At 46.9% G+C, this 23,177-nt stretch overlaps 1 protein-coding gene across 2 annotated transcripts in view; it reads left to right on the top strand.

Annotated features, from left to right (window-relative positions):
- Nucleotides 1–23,177, top strand: part of LOC148442604 (solute carrier family 2, facilitated glucose transporter member 1-like) — a 165,454-nt gene that overhangs the window by 117,829 nt on the left and 24,448 nt on the right. The window contains exon 1 of one of the 2 annotated variants that reach the window (XM_088463757.1): nt 19,229–19,595. The exons of the other annotated variant lie outside the window; for it this stretch is intronic. Within the exon in view, the coding sequence (XP_088319883.1) occupies nt 19,578–19,595 (18 nt within the window). The 5' untranslated portion in view covers nt 19,229–19,577. Of the gene's footprint in view, nt 1–19,228; nt 19,596–23,177 lie in introns of those variants that run through there. 2 annotated transcript variants of the gene reach the window in all.

Raw genomic sequence — 23,177 nt, 5'->3', positions numbered from 1 at the left:
ACTGCATTTACTATACCTACTGTGCTCACTACACATAATGCACTCACTATACCTACTGTGCTCACTACACTTACTGCAGTCACTATACCGAACTGTACTCACTATTCTTACTGTACTCACTATTCTTACTGTACTCGATACACGCACTGCACTCTCACTACACTTACTGTACTCACTACAACTACTATACTCACTATACCTACTGCATTTACTATACCTACTGTGCTCACTACACATAATGCACTCACTATACCTACTGTGCTCACTACACTTACTGCAGTCACTATACCGAACTGTACTCACTATTCTTACTGTACTCACTATTCTTACTGTACTCGATACACCCACTGCACTCTCACTACACTTACTGTACTCACTACACCTACTATACTCACTATGCTTACTGTACTCACTACACCTACTGCACTTACTATACCTGCACTCACTACACCTACTATACTCACTATTCTTACTGCACTCACTATACCTACTGCACTCTCACACTTACTGTACTCACTACACCTAATGTACTCACTATACTTACTGCACTTACTATACCTGCACTCTCACTACACCTAATGCACTCACTATACCTACTGCATTTACTACACCTACTGCACTCACTACACCTACTGTACTCACTATACTTGCTGCATTTACTATACCTACTGTGCTCACTACACATAATGCACTCACTATACCTACTGTGCTCACTACACTTACTGCAGTCACTATACCGAACTGTACTCACTATTCTTACTGTACTCACTATTCTTACTGTACTCGATACACCCACTGCACTCTCACTACACTTACTGTACTCACTACACCTACTATACTCACTATGCTTACTGTACTCACTACACCTACTGCACTTACTATATCTGCACTCACTACACCTACTATACTCACTACACCTACTATACTCTCTATTCTTACTGCACTCACTACACCTACTGCACTCTCACACTTACTGTACTCACTACACCTAATGTACTCACTATACTTACTGCACTTACTATACCTGCACTCTCACTACACCTAATGCACTCACTATACCTACTGCACTCTCACACTTACTGTACTCACTACACCTAATGTACTCACTATACTTACTGCACTTACTATACCTGCACTCTCACTACACCTAATGCACTCACTATACCTACTGCATTTACTACACCTACTGCACTCACTACACCTACTGTACTCACTATACTTGCTGCATTTACTATACCTACTGTGCTCACTACACATAATGCACTCACTATACCTACTGTGCTCACTACACTTACTGCAGTCACTATACCGAACTGTACTCACTATTCTTACTGTACTCACTATTCTTACTGTACTCGATACACCCACTGCACTCTCACTACACTTACTGTACTCACTACACCTACTATACTCACTATGCTTACTGTACTCACTACACCTACTGCACTTACTATATCTGCACTCACTACACCTACTATACTCACTACACCTACTATACTCTCTATTCTTACTGCACTCACTACACCTACTGCACTCTCACACTTACTGTACTCACTACACCTAATGTACTCACTATACTTACTGCACTTACTATACCTGCACTCTCACTACACCTAATGCACTCACTATACCTACTGCATTTACTACACCTACTGCACTCACTACACCTACTGTACTCACTATACTTGCTGCATTTACTATAACTACTGTGCTCACTACACATAATGCACTCACTATACCTACTGTGCTCACTACACTTACTGCAGTCACTATACCGAACTGTACTCACTATTCTTACTGTACTCACTATTCTTACTGTACTCGATACACCTACTGCACTCTCACTACACTTACTGTACTCACTACACCTACTATACTCACTATGCTTACTGTACTCACTACACCTACTGCACTTACTATACCTGCACTCACTACACCTACTATACTCACTACACCTACTATACTCACTATTCTTACTGCACTCACTACACCTACTGCACTCTCACACTTACTGTACTCACTACACGTACTGTACTCACTATACTTACTGCACTTACTATACTTGCACTCTCACTACACCTAATGCACTCACTATACCTACTGCATTTACTACACCTACTGCACTCACTACACCTACTGTACTCACTATACCTACTGCATTTACTATACCTACTGTACTCACTACACCTACTGCACTCACTATACCTACGTACTATGGGCCTGATTCAGAGCTGAACGCTCTGACCAGAGCACTCGCTCTGAATCAGGCCCTCCTACCTTTTTTACCACCCACAGCTATAGCGAGCGTCCATGATGATGGTCGCGATGGTCAAAGACCATCGCGACCATCGGGTTTGCGACGAGACCCTGCGGTAGGGTCTCGCTGCCGCAAACCCAGGAGTGATTTTGGCTCTATCAGAGCCAAAGTCACTCCCACTGACATCATTACTGATGTCAGTGGGGTCGGACTCAGACGGTAGGCGTTCCCATGGGAACGCCTCCGTCTGGCAGCCACGCCCCCGGCACGCCCACCAAAGGGGGTGTGCTGTCAATCACCATCGACAGCACGCCCCCTTTGGTGCGAGACCCCGAGCGACGTATTTCTCGTCGCTCGCTGGGTCTCGTGCATGCACACGACGGAGCTCCCTCCGTCGTGCGCATGCGCATTCTCACAACATCGACCCGCTTGCGAGCGAACTTTGCTCACGAGCGGGTCTGAATGACCCCCTATGCTCACTACACCTACTATACTTACTGCACTCACTACACCTACTGTACTCACTATGCTTACTGCACTCACTATACCTACTGTGCTCACTTCACCTACTGCCCTTACTATACCCACTGTACACACTACACTGCCACACTCACTGTACACACTACACTGCCACACTCACTGCAAACACTATACTGCTGCACTCTGATCATCATCTATCTCACTGCACTGCCACACTCACTGCACAAACTGTATTGCTACACTCTGATCATCATCTATCTCACTGCACTGCCACACTCACTGCACACACTGCACTGCTACACTCTGATCATCATCTATCTCACTGCACTGCCACACTGACTGCACAAACTGTACTGCTACACTCTGATCATCATCTGACTCACTACACAGCCACACTCACTGGAAAAACTGTACTGCTACACTCTAATCATCATCTATCTCACTGCACTGCCACACTCACTGCACACACTGTACTGCTACACTCTGATCCGCATCTGTCTCACTGCACTGCACACACTGTACTGCTACACTCTGATCATCATCTATCTCACTGCACTGCCACACTGACTGCACACACTGTACTGCTACACTCGGATCATTATGTAACTCACTACACAGCCACACTCACAGCACACACTGCACTCTTACACTCTGATCATCATCTGACTCACTACACAGCCACACTCACTGCACACACTGTACTGCTACACTCTGATCATCATCTATCTCACTGCACTGCCACACTCACTGTACACACTATACTGCTACACTCTGATCATCATCTATCTCACTGCACACACTGTACTGCTACACTCTGATCATCATATGTCTCCCTGCACTGCCACACTCACTTGACACACTGTACTGCTACACTTTGATCAGAATCTCTCTCCCTGCACTTCCACACTCACTGCACAAACTTTACTGCTACACTCTGATCATCATCATCTATCTCACTGCACTGCCACACTCACTGCACACACTGTACTGCTACACTCTGATCATCATCGTCTATCGCACTGCACTACCACACTCACTGCACACACTGTACTGCTACACTCTGATCATCATTTATCTCACTGCACTGCCACACTGACTGCACACACTGTACTGCTATACTCTGATCCGCATCTGTATCACTGCACTGCCACACTCACTGCAAACACTGTACTAATACACTCTGATCATCATCTATCTCACTGCACTGCCACACACTGTCCTGTTAAGCTCTGATCAGCATCTGACTCACTGCACTGCCACACTCACTGCACACACTGTACTGCTACACTCTGATCATCATCTATCTCACTGCACTGCCACACTCACTGCACACAGTGCACTGCTACACTCTCATCATCATCTATCTCACTGCACTGCCACACTGACTGCACAAACTGTACTGCTACACTCTGATCATCATCTGACTCACTACACAGCCACACTCACTGCACAAACTGTACTGCTACACTCTGATCATCATCTATCTCACTGCACTGCCACACTCACAGCACACACTGTACTGCTACACTCTGATCCGCATCTGTCTCACTGCACTGCCACACTCACTGCACACACTGTACTGCTACACTCTGATCATCATCTATCTCACTGAACTGCCACACTGACTGCACACACTGTACTGCTACACTCGGATCATTATGTAACTCACTACACAGCCACACTCACTGTACACACTGTACTGCTACACTCTGATCATCATCTATCTCACTGCACTGCCACACTCACTGTGCACACTGTACTGCTACACTCTGATCATATTGTAACTCACTACACAGCCATACTCACAGCACACACTGCACTCTTACACTCTGATCATCATCTGACTCACTACACAGCCACACTCACTGCACACACTGTACTGCTACACTCTGATCATCATCTTACTCACTGCACTGCCACACTCACTGTATACACTATACTGCTACACTCTGATCATCATCTATCTCACTGCACTGCCACACTCACTGCACACACTATACTGCTACACTCTGATCATCATTTATCTCACTGCACTGCCACACTCACTGTACACACTGTACTGCTACACTCTGATCATTATGTAACTCACTACACAGCCACACTCACAGCACAGACTGCACTCTTACACTCTGATCATCATCTGTCTCACTGCACTGCCACACTCACTTGACACACTGTACTGCTACACTCTGATCCAAATCTGTCTCACTGCACTTCCACACTCATTGAACACACTATACTGCTACACTCCGATCAGCATCTACCTCCCTGCACTGCCACACTCGCTGTACACACTGTACTGCTACACTCTGATCATCATCTGTCTCCCTGCACTTCCACACTCACTGCACACACTGTACTGCTACACTCTGATCATCATCTGTCTCCCTGCACTGCCACACTCACTGCACACACTGTACTGCTACACTTTGATCAGAATCTCTCTCCCTGCACTTCCACACTCACTGCACAAACTGTACTGCTACACTCTGATCATCATCATCTATCTCACTGCACTGCCACACTCACTGCACACACTGTGCTGCTACACTCTGATCATCATCGTCTATCGCACTGCACTACCACACTCACTGCACACACTGTACTGCTACACTCTGATCATCTATCTCACTGCACTGCCACACTCACTGCACACACTGTACTGCTACACTCTGATCGTCATCTATCTCACTGCACTGCCACACTCACTGCACACACTGTACTGCTACACTCTGATCATAATCTATCTCACTGCACTGCCACACTGACTGCACACACTGTACTGCTATACTCTGATCCGCATCTGTATCACTGCACTGCCACACTCACTGCACACACTGTACTGCTACACTCTGATCATCATCTTACTCACTGCACTGCCACACTCACTGTACACACTATACTGCTACACTCTGATCATCATCTATCTCACTGCACTGCCACACACACTGTCCTGCTAAGCTCTGATCAGCATCTGACTCACTGCACTGCACACACTGTACTGCTACACTCTGATCATCATCTATCTCACTGCACTGCCACACTCACTGAACACACTGTACTGCTAAGCTCTGATCAGCATCTGACTCAATGCACTGCCACACTCACTGCACACACTATACTGCTACACTCTGATCATCATCTTACTCACTGCACTGCCACACTCACTGTACACACTATACTGCTACACTCTGATCATCATCTATCTCACTGCCCTGCCACACTCACTGCACACACTATACTGCTACACTCTGATCATCATCTTACTCACTGCACTGCCACACTCACTGTACACACTATACTGCTACACTCTGATCATCATCTATCTCACTGCCCTGCCACACTCACTGCACACACTATACTGCTACACTCTGATCATCATCTATCTCACTACACTGCCACACTCACTGTACACACTGTACTGCTACACTCTGATCATTATGTAACTCACTACACAGCCACACTCACTGCACACACTATACTGCTACACTCTGATCATCATCTATATCACTACACTGCCACACTCACTGTACACACTGTACTGCTACACTCTGATCATTATGTAACTCACTACACAGCCACACTCACAGCACACACTGCACTCTTACACTCTGATCATCATCTGTCTCACTGCACTGCCACACTGACTGCACACACTGTACTGCTACACTCGGATCATTATGTAACTCACTACACAGCCACACTCACTGTACACACTGTACTGCTACACTCTGATCATCATCTATCTCACTGCACTGCCACACTCACTGTACACACTGTACTGCTACACTCTGATCATATTGTAACTCACTACACAGCCACACTCACAGCACACACTGCACTCTTACACTCTGATCATCATCTGACTCACTACACAGCCACACTCACTGCACACACTGTACTGCTACACTCTGATCATCATCTTACTCACTGCACTGCCACACTCACTGTACACACTATACTGCTACACTCTGATCATCATCTATCTCACTGCACTGCCACACTCACTGCACACACTATACTGCTACACTCTGATCATCATCTTTCTCCCTGCACTGCCACACTCACTGTACACACTGTACTGCTACACTTTGATCAGCATCTCTCTCCCTGCACTTCCACACTCACTGCACAAACTGTACTGCTACACTCTGATCATCATCGTCTATCTCACTGCACTGCCACACTCACTGCACACACTGTACTGCTACACTCTGATCATCATCGTCTATCGCACTGCACTACCACACTCACTGCACACACTGTACTGCTACACTCTGATCATCATCTATCTCACTGCACTGCCACACTCACTGCACACACTGTACTGCTACACTCTGATCAACATCTATCTCACTGCACTGCCACACTCACTGCACACACTGTACTGCTACACTCCGATCAGCATCTACCTCCCTGCACTGCCACACTCACTGTACACACTGTACTGCTACACTCTGATCATCATCTTACTTACTGCACTGCCACACTCACTGTACACACTATACTGCTACACTCTGATCATCATCTATCTCACTGCCCTGCCACACTCACTGCACACACTATATTGCTACACTCTGATCATCATCTATCTCACTACACTGCCACACTCACTGTACACACTGTACTGCTACACTCTGATCATTATGTAACTCACTACACAGCCACACTCACAGCACACACTGCACTCTTACACTCTGATCATCATCTGTCTCACTGCACTGCCACACTCACTTGACACACTGTACTGCTACACTCTGATCCAAATCTGTCTCACTGCACTTCCACACTCACTGTACACACTGTACTGCTACACTCTGATCATTATGTAACTCACTACACAGCCACACTCACTGCACACACTATACTGCTACACTCTGATCATCATCTATATCACTACACTGCCACACTCACTGTACACACTGTACTGCTACACTCTGATCATTATGTAACTCACTACACAGCCACACTCACAGCACACACTGCACTCTTACACTCTGATCATCATCTGTCTCACTGCACTGCCACACTCACTTGACACACTGTACTGCTACACTCTGATCCAAATCTGTCTCACTGCACTTCCACACTCATTGAACACACTATACTGCTACACTCCGATCAGCATCTACCTCCCTGCACTGCCACACTCACTGTACACACTGTACTGCTACACTCTGATCATCATCTGTCTCCCTGCACTTCCACACTCACTGCACACACTGTACTGCTACACTCTGATCATCATCTGTCTCCCTGCACTGCCACACTCACTGCACACTGTACTGCTACACTTTGATCAGAATCTCTCTCCCTGCACTTCCACACTCACTGCACAAACTGTACTGCTACACTCTGATCATCATCTATCTCACTGCACTGCCACACTCACTGCACACACTGTGCTGCTACACTCTGATCATCATCGTCTATCGCACTGCACTACCACACTCACTGCACACACTGTACTGCTACACTCTGATCATCATCTATCTCACTGCACTGCCACACTCACTGCACACACTGTACTGCTACACTCTGATCGTCATCTATCTCACTGCACTGCCACACTCACTGCACACACTGTACTGCTACACTCTGATCATAATCTATCTCACTGCACTGCCACACTGACTGCACACACTGTACTGCTATACTCTGATCCGCATCTGTATCACTGCACTGCCACACTCACTGCACACACTGTACTGCTACACTCTTATCATCATCTATCTCACTGCACTGCCACACACACTGTCCTGCTAAGCTCTGATCAGCATCTGACTCACTGCACTGCACACACTGTACTGCTACACTCTGATCATCATCTATCTCACTGCACTGCCACACTCACTGAACACACTGTACTGCTAAGCTCTGATCAGCATCTGACTCAATGCACTGCCACACTCACTGCACACACTATACTGCTACACTCTGATCATCATCTTACTCACTGCACTGCCACACTCACTGTACACACTATACTGCTACACTCTGATCATCATCTATCTCACTGCCCTGCCACACTCACTGCACACACTATACTTCTACACTCTGATCATCATCTTACTCACTGCACTGCCACACTCACTGTACACACTATACTGCTACACTCTGATCATCATCTATCTCACTGCCCTGCCACACTCACTGCACACACTATTCTGCTACACTCTGATCATCATCTATCTCACTACACTGCCACACTCACTGTACACACTGTACTGCTACACTCTGATCATTATGTAACTCACTACACAGCCACACTCACTGCACACACTATACTGCTACACTCTGATCATCATCTATATCACTACACTGCCACACTCACTGTACACACTGTACTGCTACACTCTGATCATTATGTAACTCACTACACAGCCACACTCACAGCACACACTGCACTCTTACACTCTGATCATCATCTGTCTCACTGCACTGCCACACTGACTGCACACACTGTACTGCTACACTCGGATCATTATGTAACTCACTACACAGCCACACTCACTGTACACACTGTACTGCTACACTCTGATCATCATCTATCTCACTGCACTGCCACACTCACTGTACACACTGTACTGCTACACTCTGATCATATTGTAACTCACTACACAGCCACACTCACAGCACACACTGCACTCTTACACTCTGATCATCATCTGACTCACTACACAGCCACACTCACTGCACACACTGTACTGCTACACTCTGATCATCATCTTACTCACTGCACTGCCACACTCACTGTACACACTATACTGCTACACTCTGATCATCATCGTCTATCTCACTGCACTGCCACACTCACTGCACAAACTGTACTGCTACACTCTGATCATCATCGTCTATCGCACTGCACTACCACACTCACTGCACACACTGTACTGCTACACTCTGATCATCATCTATCTCACTGCACTGCCACACTCACTGCACACACTGTACTGCTACACTCTGATCAACATCTATCTCACTGCACTGCCACACTCACTGCATACACTGTACTGCTACACTCCGATCAGCTTCTACCTCCCTGCACTGCCACACTCACTGTACACACTGTACTGCTACACTCTGATCATCATCTTACTCACTGCACTGCCACACTCACTGTACACACTTTACTGCTACACTCTGATCATCATCTATCTCACTGCCCTGCCACACTCACTGCACACACTATACTGCTACACTCTGATCATCATCTATCTCACTACACTGCCACACTCACTGTGCACACTGTACTGCTACACTCTGATCATTATGTAACTCACTACACAGCCACACTCACAGCACACACTGCACTCTTACACTCTGATCATCATCTGTCTCACTGCACTGCCACACTGACTGCACACACTGTACTACTACACTCGGATCATTATGTAACTCACTACACAGCCACACTCACTGTACACACTGTTCTGCTACACTCTGATCATCATCTATCTCACTGCACTGCCACACTCACTGTACACACTGTACTGCTACACTCTGATCATATTGTAACTCACTACACAGCCACACTCACAGCACACACTGCACTCTTACACTCTGATCATCATCTGACTCACTACACAGCCACACTCACTGCACACACTGTACTGCTACACTCTGATCATCATCTTACTCACTGCACTGCCACACTCACTGTACACACTATACTGCTACACTCTGATCATCATCTATCTCACTGCACTGCCCCACTCACTGCACACACTATACTGCTACACTCTGATCATCATCTATCTCACTGCACTGCCACACTCACTGTACACACTGTACTGCTACACTCTGATCATTATGTAACTCACTACACAGCCACACTCACAGCACACACTGCACTCTTACACTCTGATCATCATCTGTCTCACTGCACTGCCACACTCACTTGACACACTGTACTGCTACACTCTGATCCGAATCTGTCTCACTGCACTTCCACACTCATTGAACACACTATACTGCTACACTCCGATCAGCATCTACCTCCCTGCAGTGCCACACTCACTGTACACACTGTACTGCTATACTCTGTGATCATCATCTGTTTCCCTGCACTTCCACACTCACTGCACACACTGTACTGCTACACTCTGATCATCATCTGTCTCCCTGCACTGCCACACTCACTGCACACACTGTACTGCTACACTTTGATCAGATTCTCTCTCCCTGCACTTCCACACTCACTGCACAAACTGTACTGCTACGCTCTGATCATCATCATCTATCTCACTGTACTGCCACACTCACTGCACACACTGTGCTGCTACACTCTGATCATCATCGTCTATCGCACTGCACTACCACACTCACTGCACACACTGTACTGCTACACTCTGATCATCATCTATCTCACTGCACTGCCACACTCACTGCACACACTGTACTGCTACACTCTGATCATCATCTATCTCTCTGCACTGCCACACACACTGTCCTGCTAAGCTCTGATCAGCGTCTGACTCACTGCACTGCACACACTGTACTGCTACACTCTGATCATCATCTATCTCACTGCACTGCCACACTCACTGAACACACTGTACTGCTAAGCTCTGATCAGCATCTGACTCAATGCACTGCCACACTCACTGCACACACTATACTGCTACACTCCGATCAGCATCTACCTCCCTGCACTGCCACACTCACTGTACACACTGTACTGCTACACTCTGATCATCATCTGTCTCCCTGCACTGCCACACTCACTGCACACACTGTACTGCTACACTCTGATCATCATCTGTCTCCCTGCACTGCCACACTCACTGTACTGCTACACTTTAATCAGCATCTCTCTCCCTGCACTTCCACACTCACTGCACAAACTGTACTGCTACACTCTGATCATTATCGTCTATCTCACTGCACTGCCACACTCACTGCACACACTGTACTGCTACACTCTGATCATCATCGTCTATCTCACTGCACTACCACACTCACTGCACACACTGTACTGCTACACTCTGATCATCATCTATCTCACTGCACTGCCACACTCACTGCACACACTGTACTGCTACACTCTGATCAACATCTATCTCACTGCACTGCCACACTCACTGCACACACTGTACTGCTACACTCCGATCAGCATCTACCTCCCTGCGCTGCCACACTCACTGTACACACTGTACTGCTACACTCTGATCATCATCTATCTCACTGCACTGCCACACTCACTGCACACACTGTACTGCTACACTCTGATCATCATCTGACTCCCTGCACTTCCACACTCACTGCAAACACTGTACTGCTACACTCTGATCATCATCTGACTCCCTACACTGCCACACTCACTGTACTGCTACACTCTGATCATCATCTATCTCAGTGAACTGCCACACTCACTGCACACACTGTACTGCTACACTCTGATCATCATCTATCTCACTGCACTGCCACACTGACTGCACACACTGTACTGCTATACTCTGATCCGCATCTGTATCACTGCACTGCCACACTCACTGCACACACTGTAATGCTACACTCTGATCATTGTGTAACTCACTACACAGCCACACTCACAGCACACACTGCACTCTTACACTCTGATGCGCATCTGTCTCACTGCACTGCCACACTCACTGCAAAAACTGTACTGCTACACTCTGATCATCATCTGACTCCCTGCACTGCCACACTCACTGCACACACTGTACTGCTACACTGTGATCATCATCTGATTCCCTACACTGCCACACTCACTGTACTTCTACACTCTGATCATCATCTATCTCACTGCACTGCCACACTCACTGCACACACTGTACTGCTACACTCTGATCATCATCTGTCTCACTGCACTGCCACACTGACTGCACACACTGTACTTCTATACTCTGATCTGTATCACTGCACTGCCACACTCACTGCACACACTGTACTGCTACACTCTGATCATCATCTATCTCACTGCATTGGCACACTCACTGCACACACTGTACTGCTACACTCTGTTCATCATCCAACTCCATGCACTGCCACACTAACTACACACACTGTACTGCTACACTCTGATCCGCATCTGTCTCACTGCACTGCCACACTCACTGCAAAAACTGTACTGCTACACTCTGATCATCATCTGACTCCCTGCACTGCCACACTCACTGCACACACTGTACTGTTACACTCTGATCATCATCTGACTCCCTACACTGCCACACTCACTGTACTGCTACACTCTGATCATCATCTGACTCCCTACACTGCCACACTCATTGCACACACTGTACTGCTACACATTGATCAGCATCTCTCTCCCTGCACTTCCACACTCACTGCACACACTGGACCTCATTCAGAGTCGGTCGTAAGCGGCCGCTCGGTCGTACACCAAACGACCGAGAAACTGAAAAAGGAAGCAATCGCACGGCCGGTCGGTCGCAACCAAAGTGACGCCGATACGTGAACAATGCACCTCCTGAAAGTTGACATATTCTTTGTTGACTGACTGCATCCCCTCTGCTCAGCAACTGTCACGCAGATAAGCTGGCCACACACATGGCTATCTGCACGCGGTCAACCGATGTGTACGATTTGTGTACGATTTCCCTTGAAACTCTCCCCGACAGCTCAGCACACGATCTCCACACGATCTGTACACAGGGTCTCATTCAGAGCCACTCGTAAGCAGCCGCTCGTTCGTTCCGAGCGATGTTCGCACATCTGCGCATGCGTACGGGTTTCGGTACGCATGCACGAACCAGTCAGTGCGGTCGGAAATCGTGTGCTCGCAATATAGCGAATGCCTGCTAATTTGAGTGACAGAGTGAGGCGTTTGTGGGTGGTAACAGGGGAAGGTGCTTGAAAACGGGGAGTGAAGATCCGAATGCAGGCGTGCCAAACGGTCAAATGGGCATTTTTTGGGTGTGCATAATTAACAAAGCAGCAGCATCGACCACGTCAGTTGGGTGTCTTTTAGCCAGAACTGCTCGCATGATTGCGGTAGGAAAATGCAACCACAAGAATAGCGAGCAGTTCATTCGCCTTTCGATGTACTCGATTAATCTAATAAATAGCGGAGATGACGTATGATGCGAGCGGCCAGGGGGGCGTTTTTTACAAAAAAACGTCCGCATGTTTTGTTCGCTCGTTCAGACATAGAGGCGTTCAGACATAGAGGCGTCAACAGACCGCAAAGAGCGAACGGTCTATTTAAATAGCCAGCCCCTTTTTCTGGACGAGCGAGCGCAAATAGCGTCCGGCTCTGAATCAGACCAACAATTTGGTGTCTTGAGTGGGGACTCACGATTTACTCAGGATTTGCCCATATTTTACAGGATCTGTCGTTCCAATGTGTCTTAATCCTCCAGATCAGGTAAAATGTCGCTATGTGTGTGGCCAGCATTAGTGTTCCTACCAGTGTGTGGCATCATATAAATAAGCTGATACATGTAATGCTTATGCAACCTGTGAAGACATCTTCTGCTTCGTCCTCCTCACTCTGCCAAACTGCGCCGGGGCCGATCGGATGTGCCAAATGAAATCTCCTTTCTGTGACTGCTCCATAAAACGAGATTACTCCGACCTGAAAAGCCTGCTCTCTAAAATGATAGAAAATCATAGACAACAGCAGAGTTTCCCAAACACCAACATTACAGTCCAGGTTTCAAGGATATCCATTGTTGAGTCCAGATGGTTAAATCAAATTGACTGAGGTACTATATGAGTCACCTGTGCCCAAACATGGATATCCATAAATCCTGGACTGTAGTTTGGGAACCTCCGTACTAGAAGAAGGAGAGATGGAAAACACAATGGGTTATCCTCCACGTTGTTTAGTGTAAAGTCAGGCAGCTTCTGTTATAGTACTGCAAGCATGATGGGACTTATAGTTCTACAACAGCTGAAGGGCCACAGGGTGCTGCTTACCCCTGTATAGGGACACTTAATTGATAGGACCCCTAGCTTAGGGCTCCTTTCGGGGCGGAGAATCAGAGGTGACCTGCAGGTGGCTCTCTGTCCTGCGGTGGTAAGAGAGTGACTGGGACACCCATTAGACCACGCTGACCGTGGTTACATTACATGTCATGCTCTGTCTATGTCACATGGAGTCACTTATCCACACAGCGGCACATCCTGGGCTCCCCAGCAACACGTGGAAGATTGCTCTTCATGTGGGTGATACTATGTAGTTATATTGGATGTGTGTATGTATACATGTATATATATATATATATATATATATATGTATATATGGATGATACAATGTATACAGGATGTACATATTTGATGAGGATGATACAATGTATATAGGATGTACATATATGATGAGGGTGATACAATGTATATAGGATGTACATATATGATAAGGGTGATAATGTATATAGGGTGTACATATATGATGAGGATGACACAATGTACAGTGGGGCAAAAAAGTATTTGGCCAGCCACCGATTGTGCAAGTTGTTGCACTTTAAAAGATGAGAGACGTCTGTAATTTCCATCATAGGTACACTTTAATTGTGAGAGATAGAATCTGAACAAAAAATTCCGGAAATCACATTGTATGATTTTTAAACAATTTATTTGTATAGTCTTGTGGAAAATAAATATTTGGACACCTACCAACCAGCAAGAATTCTGGCTTTCACAGACCTGTTACTTCTTCTTTAGGAAGCTCATCTATCCTCCACTCGTTACCTGTATTAATGGCACCTGTTTGAACTGGTTAACTGGTTAAAAGACACTTGTCAACACCCTTAAACAGTCAGACTGCAACCTCTCCACCATGGCCAAGACCAGAGAGCTGTCTAAGGACACCAGGGACAAAATTGTAGACCTGCACAAGGCTGGGATGAGCTACTCGACAATAGGCAAGCAGCTTGGTGAGAAGAGATCAACTGTTGGCGCAATTATTAAAAAGTAGAAGAAATACAAGATCGGTGACAATCTCCCTTGACCAGGGGCTCCATGCAAGATCTCACCTCGTGGGGTATCAATGATCTTGAGAACGGTAAGGGATCAGCCCAGAATTACACGGGGGGGGGCCTGGTCAATGACCTCAAGAGAGCTGGGACCACAGTCACAAAGGTTACTATTAGTAACACACTATGTCGTCATGGATTCAAATCCTGCAGCACCCGAAAGGTCCCCCTGCTTAAGCCAGCACATGTCCAGGCCCGTCTAAAGTTTGCCCGTGACCATCTGGATGATCCAGAGGAGGATTGGGAGAATGTCATGTGGTCAGATGAGACCAAAATAGAACTTTTTGGTATAAACTCCACATGCCGTGTTTGGAGGGAGAAGAATGATGAGTGGCATCCCAAAAACACCATACCCATTGTGAAGCATGGGGGTGGAAACATCATGCTTTGGGGATGCTTTTCTGCAAAGGGGACAGGACGCCTGATCCGTATTACGGAGAGGATGAATGGCCATGCATCATGACATTTTGTGGAAAAACCTCCTTACCTCAGTAAGAGCATTGACGATGTAACGTGGCTGGGTCTTCCAGAATGACAATGACCCCAAACACACTGCCCGGGCAACTAAGGAGTGGCTACGTAAGAAGCATTTCAAGGTCCTGGATTGGCCTAGCCAGTCTCCAGACCTCAACCCAATAGAAAATCTGTGGAGGAAGTTGAAAGTCTGTGTTGCCCGGCGACAGTCCCAAAACATGACACATCTAGAGAAGATCAGCATTGAAGAGTGGGCCAAAGTACCTGCTGCAGTGTGTGCAAACCTGGTCAAGAACTACAGGAAACGTTTGAACTCTGTAATTGGCAACCGAGGTTACTATACAAAGTATTGAGTCAAACTTTTTGATTGTCCAAATATTTTTTTTCTGAAAGAATAAACAAATAAATTGTTTAAAAATCATACAATGATTTCCGGAATTTTTTGTTCTGATTCTGGCTCTCACAGTTAAAGTGTACCTATGATGGAAATTACAGACTTCTCTCATCTTTTAAAGTGCAACAATTTGCACAATCGGTGGCTGTCCAAATACTTTTTTGCCCTACTGTATATAGGATGTACATATATGATGAGGATGACACAATGTATATAGGATGTATACCGTATATACTCGAGTATAAGCCGAGTTTTTCAGCACATTTTTTGTGCTGAAAAAGCACCCCCTCGGCTTATACTCGAGTCATGCCCGCATGGTACGCTGCTGAGTAGCGTACCATGCGGGCCGCGGTGTATATGATAAGTATGATACAATAGTATATAGGAGGATGCACATGTATATGATAAGGATGATACAATAGTATATAGGAGGATGTACATATATATATATAAGGATGATACAATAGTATATAGGAGGATGTACATATATATGATAAGGATGATACAATAGTATGTAGGAGGATGCACATGTATATGATAAGGATGATACAATAGTATATAGGAGGATGCACATGTATATAAGGATGATACAATAGTATATAGGAGGATGTACATGTATATGATAAGGATGATACAATAGTATGTAGGAGGATGTACATATATATGATAAGGATGATACAATAGTATATAGGAGGATGCACATGTATATGATAAGGATGATACAATAGTATGTAGGAGGATGTACATGTATATGATAAGGATGATACAATAGTATGTAGGAGGATGTACATGTATATGATAAGGATGATACAATAGTATATAGGAGGATGCACATGTATATGATAAGGATGATACAATAGTATGTAGGAGGATGCACATGTATATGATAAGGATGATACAATAGTATATAGGATATACATATATATGATAAGGATGATACAATAGTATATAGGAGGATGTACATATATATGATAAGGATGATACAATAGTATATAGGAGGATGTACATATATATATATAAGGATGATACAATAGTATATAGGAGGATGTACATGTATATGATAAGGATGATACAATAGTATGTAGGAGGATGCACATGTATATGATAAGGATGATACAATAGTATATAGGAGGATGCACATGTATATGATAAGGATGATACAATAGTATATAGGAGGATGCACATGTATATGATAAGGATGATACAATAGTATGTAGGAGGATGTACATGTATATGATAAGGATGATACAATAGTATGTAGGAGGATGTACATGTATATGATAAGGATGATACAATAGTATGTAGGAGGATGTACATGTATATGATAAGGATGATACAATAGTATATAGGGGGATGCACATGTATATGATAAGGATGATACAATAGTATGTAGGAGGATGTACATGTATATGATAAGGATGATACAATAGTATGTAGGAGGATGCACATGTATATGATAAGGATGATACAATAGTATGTAGGAGGATGTACATGTATATGATAAGGATGATACAATAGTATGTAGGAGGATGTACATGTATATGATAAGGATGATACAATAGTATGTAGGAGGATGCACATGTATATGATAAGGATGATACAATAGTATGTAGGAGGATGTACATGTATATGATAAGGATGATACAATAGTATGTAGGAGGATGTACATGTATATGATAAGGATGATACAATAGTATATAGGAGGATGCACATGTATATGATAAGGATGATACAATAGTATATAGGAGGATGCACATGTATATGATAAGGATGATACAATAGTATATAGGAGGATGCACATGTATATGATAAGGATGATACAATAGTATATAGGAGGATGCACATGTATATGATAAGGATGATACAATAGTATATAGGAGGATGTACATGTATATGATAAGGATGATACAATAGTATATAGGAGGATGCACATGTATATGATAAGGATGATACAATAGTATATAGGAGGATGCACATGTATATGATAAGGATGATACAATAGTATATAGGAGGATGCACATGTATATGATAAGGATGATACAATAGTATGTAGGAGGATGTACATGTATATGATAAGGATGATACAATAGTATGTAGGAGGATGCACATGTATATGATAAGGATGATACAATAGTATATAGGAGGATGCACATGTATATGATAAGGATGATACAATAGTATATAGGAGGATGTACATGTATATGATAAGGATGATACAATAGTATGTAGGAGGATGTACATGTATATGATAAGGATGATACAATAGTATATAGGAGGATGCACATGTATATGATAAGGATGATACAATAGTATATAGGAGGATGTACATGTATATGATAAGGATGATACAATAGTATATAGGAGGATGCACATGTATATGATAAGGATGATACAATAGTATATAGGAGGATGCACATGTATATGATAAGGATGATACAATAGTATATAGGAGGATGTACATGTATATGATAAGGATGATACAATAGTATATAGGAGGATGCACATGTGATGAGTATACACCCTGTTAGCTGTATAAGACGAGCACGTGACTCTAGCGGAGGTGTGTCGGGAAAGGGGCGGTGCCTGGGGGTGACGTAAGTCTTACACCGGCCAATGACAGCAGAGGGGAGCGCACACACCCCCTCTGTTATAAGATCTGGAGCCGGTAGCTCTGCAGCCAGTTATAGAGATACAGCACAGACAGCAAATATCGGGATATACTGTAGCCCGCATAGCAAAGATCGGGACTCAGCAATTATCGGGATATAGCCCGTACAGCAAAGATCGGGACAGCAAATATCGGGATATAGATTGGATATCAAATATTAGGACTCAGCAAATATCGGGATATAGATTGGATATCAAATATTAGGACTCAGCAAATATCGGGATATAGATTGGATATCAAATATTAGGACTCAGCAAATATCGGGATATAGCACGGATAGCAACGATCGGGATAAAGCAACTATCGGGGAACAGCGCGGATAAGTAGTGTGACTCTCCCGCGGGAATGGAGTCTGAGGGCAAGGTAAGGAGTTTACTGCTAATGATGGAGAGACTGTAACTACTACCCCTGTGCCTACTGCGCCTGCACTTACTACCCCTGTACCTGCCACCGCTGTGCCTGTACCTACTACCTCTGTACCTGCCACCCCTGTGCCTGTACCTACTACCTCCTGTACCTGCCACCCCTGTGCTTGTACCTACTACCCCTGTACCTACTACCCCTGTGCTTGTACCTCCTACACCTGCATCTACTACCTCTGCGCCTGTACCTGCCACCCCTGTACTTGTACCTCCTACCCCTGCGCCTGTACCTCCTACTCCTGTGCCTGTACCTGCCACCCATGTACTTGTACCTCCTACCCCTGTGCCTGTACCTCCTACTCCTGTGCTTGTACCTCCTACCCCTGCGCTTGTATCTACTACCTCTGCGCCTGTACCTACTACCCCTGCGCTTGTATCTACTACCTCGGCACCTGTACCTACTACCCCTGCGCCTGTACCTGCCACCCCTGCGCCTGTACCTCCTACCCCTGCGCCTGTACCTCCTACCCCTGCGCCTGTACCTCCTACCCCTGCGCCTGTACCTCCTACCCCTGTGCCTGTACCTCCTACCCTTGTGCCTGTACCTCCTACTCCTGTGCTTGTACCTCCTACCCCTGCGCTTGTATCTACTACCTCTGTGCCTGTACCTACTACCCCTTCGCTTGTATCTATTACCTCTGCGCCTGTATCTACTACCCCTGTGCCTGTACCTGCCACCCCTGTGCCTGTACCTCCTGCGCCTCTACCTCCTACCCCTGTGCTTGTACCTCCTACCCCTGTGCCTTTATCTACTACTTCTGCACCTGTACCAACTACCCCTGTGCCTGTACCTCCTACCCCTGCGCTTGTATCTTCTAGCCCTGCGCCTGTACCTCCTACCCCTGTGTTTGTATCTACTACCTCTGCGCCTGTACCTCCTACCCCTGTGCCTGTATCTGCCACCCCTGTGTTTGTACCTCCTACCCCTGCGCCTGTACCTCCTACCCCTGTGCTTGTACCTCCTACCCCTGTGCCTCTTATCTACTACCTCTGCGCATGTACTTACTACTCCTGTTCCTGTACCTCCTACCCCTGCGCTTGTATCTGCTACCTCTGCGCCTGTACCTACTACCCCTGCGCTTGTATATACTACCTCTGCGCATGTACTTCCTACCCCTGTGCCTGTATCTGCCTCCCCTGTGCCTGTACCTCCTACCACTGCGCCTTTACCTCCTACCCCTGTACCTCCTACTCCTGCGCTTGTATCTACTACCCCTGCACCTACTACCCCTGCGCCTGTACCTCCTACCTCTGCGCTTGTATCTACTACCTCTGCTCCTGTACCTACTACCCCTGCGCATGTTCCTCCTACCTCTGCGCCTGTACCTGCCACCTCTGCACCTGTACCTCCTACGCCTGTACCTGCCACCCCTGTGCCTGTACCTACTACCACTGTGCCTTTACCTCCTACCCCTGTGCCTGTACCTCCTACCCCTGCGCCTGTACCTCCTACACCTGCGCTTGTTTCTACTACCTCTGCGCCTGTACCTACTACCCCTGCGCTTGTATCTACTACCTCTGCGCATGTACCTCCTACCCCTGTGCCTGTATCTGCCTCCCCTGTGCCTGTACCTCTTACCCCTGCGCTTGTATCTACTACCCCTGTACCTACTACCCCTGCGCCTGTACCTCCTACCTCTGCGCCTGTACCTGCCACCCCTGTGCCTGTACCTCCTACCCCTGCACTTGCATCTACTACCTCTCCTCCTGTTCCTCCTACCTCTGCGCCTGTTCCTCCTACCTCTGCGCCTGTACCTCATACGCCTGTACCTGCCACCCATGTGCCTGTACCTACTACCACTGTGCCTGTATCTACTACCCCTGCGCCTGTACCTCCTACCCCTGCGCTTGTTTCTACTACCTCTGCGCCTGTACCTACTACCTCTGAGCTTGTACCTCCTACCCCTGCGCTTGTACCTCCTACCCCTGCGCCTGTACCTTCTATCACTGCGCCTTTATCTACCACCCCTGGGCCTGCCACCCCTGTGCTTGTACCTCCTACCCTTGCGCCTGTACCTCCTACCCCTGCGCCTGTACCTACAATCTCTGTGCCTGTACCTACCACCCCTGTGCTTGTACCTCCTACCCCTGCGCCTGTACCTCCTACCCCTGCGCCTGTACCTACAATCTCTGTGCCTGTACCTACCACCCCTGCGCCTGTACTTCCTACCCCTGCGCCTGTACTTCCTACCCCTGCGCCTGTACCTACTACCCATGTGCCTGTACCTACAATCTCTGTGCCTGTACCTACCACCCCTGTGCCTGTACCTCCTGCGCCTCTACCTCCTACCCCTGTGCTTGTACCTCCTACCCCTGTGCCTTTATCTACTACTTCTGCACCTGTACCAACTACCCCTGTGCCTGTACCTCCTACCCCTGCGCTTGTATCTTCTAGCCCTGCGCCTGTACCTCCTACCCCTGTGTTTGTATCTACTACCTCTGCGCCTGTACCTCCTACCCCTGTGCCTGTATCTGCCACCCCTTTGTTTGTACCTCCTACCCCTGCGCCTGTACCTCCTACCCCTGTGCTTGTACCTCCTACCCCTGTGCCTCTTATCTACTACCTCTGCGCATGTACTTACTACCCCTGTTCCTGTACCTCCTACCCCTGCGCTTGTATCTGCTACCTCTGCGCCTGTACCTACTACCCCTGCGCTTGTATATACTACCTCTGCGCATGTACTTCCTACCCCTGTGCCTGTATCTGCCTCCCCTGTGCCTGTACCTCCTACCACTGCGCCTTTACCTCCTACCCCTGTACCTCCTACTCCTGCGCTTGTATCTACTACCCCTGCACCTACTACCCCTGCGCCTGTACCTCCTACCTCTGCGCTTGTATCTACTACCTCTGCTCCTGTACCTACTACCCCTGCGCATGTTCCTCCTACCTCTGCGCCTGTACCTGCCACCTCTGCACCTGTACCTCCTACGCCTGTACCTGCCACCCCTGTGCCTGTACCTACTACCACTGTGCCTTTACCTCCTACCCCTGTGCCTGTACCTCCTACCCCTGCGCCTGTACCTCCTACCCCTGCGCTTGTTTCTACTACCTCTGCGCCTGTACCTACTACCCCTGCGCTTGTATCTACTACCTCTGCGCATGTACCTCCTACCCCTGTGCCTGTATCTGCCTCCCCTGTGCCTGTACCTCCTACCCCTGCGCTTGTATCTACTACCCCTGTACCTACTACTTCTGCGCCTGTACCTCCTACCTCTGCGCCTGTACCTGCCACCCCTGTGCCTGTACCTCCTACCCCTGCACTTGCATCTACTACCTCTCCTCCTGTTCCTCCTACCTCTGCGCCTGTTCCTCCTACCTCTGCGCCTGTACCTGCCACCTCTGCGCCTGTACCTCATACGCCTGTACCTGCCACCCATGTGCCTGTACCTACTACCACTGTGCCTGTATCTACTACCCCTGCGCCTGTACCTCCTACCCCTGCGCTTGTTTCTACTACCTCTGCGCCTGTACCTACTACCTCTGAGCTTGTACCTCCTACCCCTGCGCTTGTACCTCCTACCC

Source organism: Taudactylus pleione, unplaced genomic scaffold, assembly GCF_031769625.1.
Source record: "Taudactylus pleione unplaced genomic scaffold, aTauple2 ptg001441l, whole genome shotgun sequence".
Lineage (NCBI taxonomy): Eukaryota > Metazoa > Chordata > Amphibia > Anura > Myobatrachidae > Taudactylus > Taudactylus pleione.
This window is presented reverse-complemented; position numbering and strand designations above follow the sequence as displayed.